The sequence below is a fragment of the Ptychodera flava genome, assembly GCF_041260155.1.
Source record: "Ptychodera flava strain L36383 chromosome 3 unlocalized genomic scaffold, AS_Pfla_20210202 Scaffold_26__1_contigs__length_13983176_pilon, whole genome shotgun sequence".
NCBI lineage: Eukaryota > Metazoa > Hemichordata > Enteropneusta > Ptychoderidae > Ptychodera > Ptychodera flava.
The window spans coordinates 8034734-8045091 of NW_027248280.1; the positions used below are offsets into that span (position 1 = coordinate 8034734).

A 10358-nucleotide genomic window follows, 5' to 3' on the forward strand; every position below is an offset into this window, starting at 1 on the left:
ACGATCTGAAGTTGTTTAAGATAATACGTAGTGTGAATGACTGTTCAATGTTACAAGAAGATATCAATTACTTGTCCACATGGTCTGAGAAATGGAAAATGCACCTTAATTATGCCAAATGTGTAGTACTTCGTCTTTCATTGAAAAGATCGCCAATTGAGAGGGATTATAATATTGATGCTCACAACTTGAAGACTGTTTATAGTTACAGTGACCTAGGCGTGACATTAGACATAAAGTTAACTTTTTCAACTCACGTTGTTTCAATTGTCACTGATGCTCGAAGACTACTTGGCATGCTAAAAGGTTTGGCAAACGGTTGTCAGTGGATGCATTGCTCGCCACACACAAAACATTCATTAGAACTAAACTCGAGTATGCATCAGTTGTTTGGAACAGCATTGACAAAGTGTACTCAGACAAACTAGAAGCTGTACAGCGTAACTTTGTTAAATATTTGTGTTATCTTGTAAAAGTAAGGTTTGATGATTATTCATATGATGATCTGTGTGTTATGTTTAATTTGCCAATGCTGTCTAAAATTTTGATCTTGTTTTTCTTCACAAATCAATTAATGCCCTTCCCAAATTTTAATTTACACATTCCTGGGCGATCAACTAGACAGAAACGGACATTTCATGAACCTGGTGGTAGAGTTAAATTTACTAGCAATTCACTTTTCAATCGCATTCCAAAGCTATATAATAGTTTTTATCAATGTCTACCAATTTTTGTAATTTCTGTTTAGAGTTTTAAAAGAAAAGCTAAAAGCGTTTGTTTTTGAATTTTTACTTTGTCCTTGTTGTGCATGTCATTTGTTTTAACTTGCTTTCTTGTCCTGTAACATCATGTTATTTGTATTTTTTACTAAAATCCTCCTGTAAGTGCGGATGTATATCGTTTTTAACTGTATCATATCTGTGTTGGAGTTCGAAATAAATCAATGAATAAAATAAATAAATAAATAAATACGAGGGCCGCTTCCCGTCGCGGATTGACATACATAATTACGTCATTTGTTTACCTGCACAATTCTAGAACGCGCAAAGCAAGAGATCAAGAGAAATCGAGTTGTAAGAAGGATAAAAGCGTGATGTCTGTTTCTTGCAATTTATACTGCACAGGTACGCACTTAGTATACACAGGATTTCACTAGAATTTTTTAAATAAAAGCCCATGTCACCTGCGCGGCTCCACTGTCACCACGCGCAACTACGATCTGAGCGAGCAGACGTTTTCCTAATCAAGCGCTGGATGTGTGTACGAATGGAACGTTTGCGGATAGCAACGCTCGTAGTAACCAGAATCGAATTAGTTCAGAAATGCACGCGATTGCCCATATTTGGGCACCGGGCCGGGGCGTGATACGTAAAAAAATGCACGGATCTGAGGGCGCCTTCTCCCATAGCTTTACACAGGCACGTTAATGCAGGTATGTGATAATATGTAACAGGTCTGACCTGAGAGCGAGCGCAGCGCAGTATATCGTCATTGATGTTTTCAGGCAATAGCATGCTAATTTCTGTGTTTGATGCATGATTCATAACTTAGCCATTGACTCGTTGAGGTTTAATTGTTGTCAGTTGTTTTCTAGAATAACGTTTATGGCAATTTAACTCGGAAATGCCAAGTTCACTAACGAAAATTATTTAAAACTGGTAAATTATATGATTCCGATCAGTTTATTATATTAAACAGGGGCGGGAACAGAGGCAGTCTAATGTAAAACACGTACTTGATATTCCCGTCGGTAGCTAGCGCTAGCGAGCTCTCAGCACACTATTTTTAATTCTCGCGTGAGTTGACCGTTCGTTCTCGCGAGAGTAGGCTTGTTTCAAAATGGCGGCGCCTAGTGATGACCGATCCGGGCCTTCAAAAGTGATCGAAAATAGTCATTTTGAAACAAATTTCACACTTTCTTTGGAACAGAGAGATTCTTTTGTCGGCAATACACATTGTCGAGTAGTTTTTGTGGTAGATGATATCTTTAATTTCACGCAATCCGTGTAAAAGTATTCAAAATGGCCGCCTCCATGGAACTGTGCTCTCTTTTCAAACTCGTAGGTATATAGAGATTCCATTCTAAATTTCTTGTACACGCATTAGTCTTAATGCTCGCTTCGCGAGCGGCCTTCGGCCGCTCTCGCTGCGCTCGCTAATATGTAACAGGTCTGACCTGAGAGCGAGCGCAGCGTAGTATATCGTCATTGATGTTTTCAGGCAATAGCATGCTAATTTCTGTGTTTGATGCATGATTCATAACTTAGCCATTGACTCGTTGAGGTTGAATTGTTGTCAATTGTTTTCTAGAATAACATTTATACTGATTTATAGCAATTTAACTCGGAAATGCCAACGAAATGCTAACGAAAATTATTATGGTAAATTATATGATTCCTATCAGTTTAGTATATTAAACAGGGGCGGGAACAGAGGCAGTCTAATGTAAAACACGTACTTGATATTCCCGTCGGTAGCTAGCTCTCAGCACACTATTTTTAATTCTCGCGTGAGTTGACCGTTCGTTCTCGCGAGAGTAGGCTTGTTTCAAAATGGCGGCGCCTAGTGATGACCGATCCGGGCCTTCAAAAGTGATCGAAAATAGTCATTTTGAAACAAATTTCACACTTTCTTTGGAACAGAGAGATTCTTTTGTCGGCAATACACATTGTCGAGTAGTTTTTGTGGTAGATGATATCTTTAATTTCACGCAATCCGTGTAAAAGTATTCAAAATGGCCGCCTCCATGGAACTGTGCTCTCTTTTCAAACTCGTAGGTATATAGAGATTCCATTCTAAATTTCTTGTACACGCATTAGTCTTAATGCTCGCTTCGCGAGCGGCCTTCGGCCGCTCTCGCTGCGCTCGCTAATATATCTTTTGTTCTTTATTCCTTTCTTTGTTTCATGTTTTACGTAAATTATAGTTTTCTGTCATGGCCCTGAAGAAGCCGCCGCCTCTTCGTTCATGGACGAATTTTATGTTTCATCACTTGCCAAAAATTGACCCGCTGTGTAAGATGTCTTGCTGCCACTGTATTTACAAAATTGTGATGATGATGATGATGATGATGATGATGATGATGATGATGATGATAACTGCCCTCACAACGGTTACAACGTTAACATGTTTTAAAATAATTTGGTTATTCTGGTGATTAACTGTGTAGCTTGACTTGTGAACTGTTTGCATTCAATATAGGGTAGCTCGATTACAGGACTGTCGTCGACATGACTCCAAGGATGTTTCATCATATTTCATATCCGGGTCTCGAATTCGCAAACAATATTTCAAAAATAGATTTAAAATTGTTGTAAATCCTTGTATTTCGTCGTTCGCATTTCCTGGTCTTACGCGGATGTGGCCTTGAAGTGCTGTTATTGCGACATGCGAGACGGAAGTAAACTGTCAAGAGGCGACAATCACCAATTTAAAATCAGCATTTATAAAATATGCAAAAACAGGAGAGTGATAAAGTATATAGCCTGTGGGATCACTATATACTGGCTATAGTTCAGACAGCAGTGTCATCCTGCAAGATGTTCCGTCTTGTGAGTGCATTGGTCTTCCTTTCCGCTTGTCAGCTTCAATCAATCGATGGAAATCCAGCATTGAACACAGAGTGCACCTCTGGTGACAACTACTGCTACAGATCCGATGTTTGCACTTACGTACTCACCTACCAAAGCAGTGACAACTGTTCCTGTACAGAACTCGAGCGACTGGTGACGGCAGTCGACGAGGTTGCTGTTAACGTTGGATTGCTTGGCCATCGAATCGACATTACGGAAGATCAAATAGAGACCTTGATCAAGAGCAGGAAAGAAACAGATTCATATTACACCAGGTCAGTGAAACTCTCACGGCTGACGAGGAGGCGATGAGAGAACTAGAAAGACGGGTGGAATCTTTACCCAACGATACGACCATTTCTGACGCATTGGCGCCATTCGAGGACGACGTTGAAGAACTAGAATTACGGTTAATCAGACAGCAGGCGTCACTGGAGGAAAGAGATGCCGCTTTGATAGAATGCCAGGAAGACCTAACCGAAGTCAACAGACGTGCGGCTAACCAGGAACAACAGATCATAGATTGTCAGAGTCAGCTTGACAATGAACGCCAGCAGTCAACAAGTCTCGCACGACAAGTAAACGTGAAGTCGGCCATAATAGATAACCTGAACAGCGGTTTACGAAGTCAACGACAACAGATAGCAAGTCAGCGGTCTGAATTAACAACAAAGAATGCACTAATAGCCATGAAAAATGGACAAATAACAAGTCTGCAGGGCCAGGTTGAAGACCTAGAAAGACGTAAGTCTTTTAATAATATTGATGGAATTTCACCCTGAATTGGTATATTTTTTATCTTTAGGACAGTTTTCATTTCTCGTTATAAAATAAAGACGATTTTACCTTTGTAGATGTTTGAGGTCAGGTAAATGCAACTGAAAATTAAGTCTATTTGTAGGTAAATATAAGAGAGGTGAATCGCATACTAAAGTGTCCGGCTTATGATAAGCTGCTTGATTGATTTAGGGCATCGCTTGTAGACAATAGACAGCGTTGGGCGATTTGAGATGGAAAATGACCGGATAGTATGATTTCGGCAAAACTGGCTATGTTAAAATACGCTTGTAGAATTAAACTCATCAGCTTTGAAAAAGATGCGAATGTGTTTATAGATGCCAAACTCTCCCCGTTAAGGTAGTCCCCGCCTTGTAATTAAAACATTTAAACTTTCACTCAAACTTTCCTCAATTAAACTTTCGACCATTGTCTTTCAAACTCAAAAATAAAGAGTGGGAGCCACCGTGCAATTTTTGGTATTAGAGAAAATTATTACCCGATATTTATTGATATTGAAATTCAAAATTACCGCCGTGCCAGAATGATCTCTATGGGGAAAAAAAGAATTTCGAATTTTCATAAAAGTAAGTGGATGAAAATAAATTTTCTCTGAAGCAAACTTCAAAATGAGCCCCCCTGGGCGCCTTCTGTGCCTGAATGGCATAGTCCACGATCATATAGCCGCTTTACTGAGTGATGTTATTCATTTTTGCAGGAAGTGAATGCTACATTAACAGCGACGCCAGTGACTACCGAGGCCGTGTATCCCGCACAACATCCGGTAAAACCTGCCAGAAGTGGTCTTCGCAGTACCCTCACAGTCACGGAAATACAAGGGGTAGGATACCGAACGCTGGTCTGGGAGATCACAACCACTGTCGAAATCCTGATGGAGAACCGGAAGCGTGGTGCTATACAACTAACCACTACACTCGCTGGGAGTATTGCAATGTTGGCCAAAGACTCCAAAGTTGCGGTAAGCCGGCTACTGCTGTTGAAGGCGTCTGACAGAGTTTTATGCTTAAAAAAACTGTAGTATAGATCTTGCCATTTGTTAGTCCTGTACTTCCCAGTTGCAGCTTCATCTCTCGCCTCGCTCGCACTGCGTATGTAGCACTTTCAAAGGCCAGAGAAAAACAATCTTGTTCATCGGATTTTTTGGACCAAGTTCCAGGAGCGGCCAGCGAAGTTTTTTTTATTTTTTTTTTTAGGCCAAAGGTAAACGCGGTTCTCTGGCATTTTTGCACAGATGCAGACAAGGCAAGATAATTGTTTCCATTTTTACAAGAAATATCTCAGACAAGAAACACTGACACTGGTAACTGAATTCAATACTATATTCCCCAACAATAACATAGGCCATTACATTCACAGTTAGTGTTTGCACAACATATTCTGAGTATTTCAATATTCTCTCAGAATAAACTGAAATGTACAGCAAATCACTGAAATCCAACAATTCAGTATTGTCCTTTAATATTGTCCTGGTGGGACCTAGCATCTGAGTTTTTTATTTTACTTTGGCCCCATGTTTTGGCCTCTTTACCACTGTCTCTACACATTTTACACAATGGTCTATCAAGACTGTACTGTGATCGGAGTGAAGGTATATAGTCATCATTCAGATCGTACTTTAACATCGACGCAACCATGTGTTTTGTCATTCCCGTAAATTTTTATACTTTTGATGCAATTTTCATTCAATCGGATGTACCATCCATCTGCTGTCACGATCTTTTTGAACAAATCGCCGAACGTAATACCAGAACAAACACTGAATTCTTGACCGCGGACATCCTGGAACTTGCGGTTTTTCACGTCATATTTGTGTCACACTGCCGTGAGAAAAAAATATTGAAGTGTGGATTTTTCAACCTTTACACCAGTATTCAAAGTTTCAACATTATGTCAATGATAAACACTAAGTTCTGTCCTTTGTTACATAATTTCTGCATTGTTCACTGTCCTGTATAATCAAATCCCAATTCACCTCACTCGCGTGCGTGAGGTGAAAGTGACGTCTCGTCACTCCGCGGTCAAGAATATTTTGGAACTAACTGTTGGCCATCACGTCGAATGTTGACGATCACATTAATACTCATGATGTGACATGTACTAACCTTTACAAAACGAGGAAATTTCTGGCCAAATCGACCCACTTAATGCGTCGTGATTCGCCAAATTCAGACGTCACAACAACGTGTTGGCGGTCAACTAAGTCAAAACATGTCGGAAGTCTCATTCAAAACCCCGTCACCGGCGTGCCCTAGAAAACCCGACAAAGTGTAGGGCGCCACCAGCGGTAGTACTAAAAATATTTGTAATGCGGAAGTAAGAATTTGCTGCGATCAAACAAAAAATTCCAAATATGCCAAAGTAGAAGTGGCGATTCCAATGAACAATTTATTTTTTCTTCCTGAATTAAACAATGCATTTCGTTGATAGAGTGAAGCTTTAACGGTAGCGAGATCGAAGGTCACTGTAACGTGCTCACGGAGCTTGATGAGTAATGTAGTTCTCTGTGTATTTTTGACAGGAAGAGAATGCTTCGTCAACACAGATGGGAGTGACTACCGTGGCAGCGTGTCTCGTACTAGGTCAGGGAAAACCTGCCAAAGGTGGTCTTCGCAGTCCCCTCACAAACACAGTCGTACACCGGGAAACTATCCGAACAGAGGTCTAGGGTATCACAACCAATGTCGAAACCCAGACGGGCAACCAAAGCCGTGGTGCTATACAACTGATGCCAACACGCGCTGGGAACATTGCAATGTTGGCGTAGCTGGTCAGTATTGTGGTAAGTTATCGTCAAGTTACGACAGTTTCTTAAAGACCATCGTTGTAGTCCTCAGTCCACGCGAGAATATTTTGAAAATGTAAATCCATTCTTTCCCTCCTGGTCTTCCTGTATGATGCATTCGACAACAGTGTCTACATAGCAGCGTTTAAGAACAGTTTTTCTCGCGTATCAACTGCATATTATCAAAGCATCACTTAGTGAACACGCTGTCTGATTTGACGAAAGCTCGAGTCAGCTGTAGTAAAATAGTATACTACAGAGTTCAGCGGTTGTCGTACCTTGCGAAAAAAGGGCAAACCTAAAACCTCGCTGCAATGGCCTCACTCATGGCTAGTAAACTTTGAAGTGCTCTCCTAAGTGATATCCAACAGTCCATTTCGGGCCTACCTAGATTGATTGCTTGAGATCTTTTTACAAAAACAACGTAAGAAAATGCTTTGAATAAGAAAGTATGTTTCAATTTACTCGTTGCCTTTTGTTCTGAGACACCTGAAGTATCCCTTACAACATTAATTACGGTGGCGGTCAGCCATCATAGAGAGTCGGTCCCCTTTCCGCCTACGCTGGTCTTGCTTCTGTAACCTCCACAAATGTAATAATCTCCATAAATGTAACATCACCATAATTGTAATAAAGTGCACCCATAAATGTAATATACCCATAAATATAACAAAAATCAACCATAAATGTAATAAAACATCAACCACAATTGTAATAAATGGTAACCATAAATGTAATAAATAAATCACCCATAAATGTAATACTTGTCAACCATAAATCTATTTTGTCGTTGCAATTGAGGAATTAGCCCGTAAATATTGATCTATGTACTAAGGAAAGCAACTACACACATTATTCATATCTTGATAGTATTTGAGAGTGCATTTGATTTTTCGCTGTTTTGTGTATAGAACTGATTGGCCATGGCGAGACACAGCTGCAATCTGAATGTCAGTGCGGTCTGTACTCCACAGTGGCAACGATCCTTTAACGCCGTTTTTTCGAAAATTTGCGGTAATTTCTTTATCAGTCGCCTCAAATTCGTCTTCAGGGGATAAATTGTGTGGAATAATCGATAGATTGTCTGTATTCCTATGTTGTCCCACTTGAAGTTTGTTCCTTCACTGGAGATGTTATGATGTCTAATTTGTTCTACTGTGTTCAAGGTAGTGTTCGTATTGTTTTTACTAGATTGAAATGTAATATATGCTCTCGTCAACATGTTTTGTGTCGTAAGTTTCTGTTATAAGGTTGTATATTTCTCTGTTATTTGTTCTGAGTCGTCTGTCATAAACTTTGTGTGGTATCACTGGTAGACGAGTTATTTTGACGCTTCCTTATTATGTAATTATCAGTGTCTTGAATTGCGTTCCACTTCCTTTATCTAACGGTTTGATCGGTACCTCGCCGTCTTCTAGTGTTCTCAAAGTATCTATTCTGTGTTTCGGAAAGGCAACCTAGTTTCAGGAAAGTATGTAATAACATTACACTAGTCTTATTAAAGTTATTATTTACTCAGGGCATTGATAAACAAATGATCACATATACAAGTTCAAGTTTATTACATTTATGGTTGAGTTGTATTATATTTATGGTTAATTTGTTTATTACATTTGTGGTTGCGGGTTGTTACATTAATGGTTGACTGTTTTATTACATTTGTAGTTGATTTTATTACAATTGTGGTTGATATTACATTTGTGGAGATTATTACATTTATCTCAGGACACAATAAGATTGACGAGCGAATACAATAAGATTGACAATTTCAGTATACTGAGTCCATTGGTATAATTGGTAAAGACAGCACACGGTGTAATAGTCTGGCCGAGCCTATAAGCTCGCCGATGGATTAAAAATGGAATGTCAATGGAAAATTGCTGTTCACTGTTTATAGTAGATAGCCTCTACAGAACGCCGTTGTATATTTCAACCCAAACGTGCAATCACAAGCGTTGCGGTAGTCAAGTATCTTTGTCTCTGTCTTTGTGTATGTTACATTGTTTTTCATATTTTCTATTCACAGGCTGAAAAGCGCAACAAGCGGCGGATCCTGACCAACTTCTCCACTCGATGTCTTCTTTTGCTTTGTCAACTTAAGTAGATTCTTGTCTCGACCTTACAGCAAGCAAGAATTATTCAGTTACTTCACTTTTGAATTGATATAGGACGTTGAAAATTGCGATGGATGATGTATAACGAGCAATATGAGACAGTCGGAAAATTGTTCTACTTGGCGGGAAATATAGCCGTGCATTTATATTAGAGAAGTGATTTATTTACCTCAAACAAACTAATTTCACCCAGCGGAGTTCATATATTCGTAACAAAACACTCTACCGCATCTCTTATTATAGCCTCATTTTTGAGTACGAAGTTGCAGTTCTTAGAATAGCAAGATCATATATCATACTTATGTTTTCTAGAACATGGCACGGCAGTAGGAGTTCTTACGCGGACACTCTTGTTGGTCACTGACAGCGTGACAGCAAAAGTGTTAAAAAGCGAATTCTGACTTTCACTGGATCTGCTGAATTTCGCGTAGAATGCACACGACACTGAATGCAACAATGTTGTCAGGACAAGTCATATTTTATAAAAAATAAATATGCACAGTATAGCAGCATCAGAAGGTGCGGAAAATCCCTCTTTGAGTGAGAGCACTGTTATTTACTTGATTGAAACTCTCTTTTAATTAATATTGATGACTCTAATTGTCTTACATCCTTGAAAGTCGACGAGTTTCCTAAATTGTGGTTAGAAAGTCATTACCTTCGGTACTTTTTTCTATTAATCGGAGCTCACAGCATATGGTACCCACTTAAATCGCAAAACATGTCCGCGTACAAACCAGATTCAAAACGGTAAAATGGCGGTCCAATTATGAAAAATCTAACTTGTTGCAAATTTGACGGAAACTTACGTGTAGACTTAATTCAAGAAAGGAGACGCATTCATGCATGCTAGCAAACATTTCCGCCGTGCATAGTCGATAAAAGAGACCCATTTCTCATTCAATCGCATTATCGAGCATCGGAAACAAAACTGTCCAACACTAGAATTTTCTATCAAGACATAGGAGAGGCGCTGTTAGCAACACAAATGATGCCTGAGATCCTAGTTTCAGTTGCATCGCTCAATATTCCATTGAAATGGCTAAATAAAAGTAATGTTAGAACAGGATCATAAATATGCTAAAATATCTC

General features: G+C 39.4%; 1 protein-coding gene across 1 annotated transcript; it reads left to right on the top strand.

Annotated features, from left to right (window-relative positions):
• Positions 1 to 3334: 3334 nt before the first annotated feature.
• Positions 3335 to 9851, top strand: LOC139125680 (plasminogen-like). Its single transcript, XM_070691780.1, has 4 exons — positions 3335 to 4316; positions 5068 to 5328; positions 6889 to 7149; positions 9179 to 9851. The coding sequence occupies exons 1-4, from the start codon at positions 3881 to 3883 to the stop codon at positions 9181 to 9183; spliced, it is 963 nt and encodes a 320-aa protein (XP_070547881.1). The 5' UTR covers positions 3335 to 3880; the 3' UTR covers positions 9184 to 9851.
• The last annotated feature ends 507 nt before the right edge of the window (positions 9852 to 10358 follow it).

What these genes read in the sequence shown, in the direction of transcription:
- LOC139125680 (XM_070691780.1), top strand. Translation starts at nt 3,881, where the DNA reads ATGAGAGAACTAGAAAGACGGGTGGAATCTTTACCCAACGATACGACC. An exon ending in GGTTGAAGACCTAGAAAGAC is followed by an intron (nt 4,317 to 5,067) that starts GTAAGTCTTTTA and finishes TCATTTTTGCAG; the next exon opens with GAAGTGAATGCTACATTAAC. An exon ending in CCAAAGACTCCAAAGTTGCG is followed by an intron (nt 5,329 to 6,888) that starts GTAAGCCGGCTA and finishes TATTTTTGACAG; the next exon opens with GAAGAGAATGCTTCGTCAAC.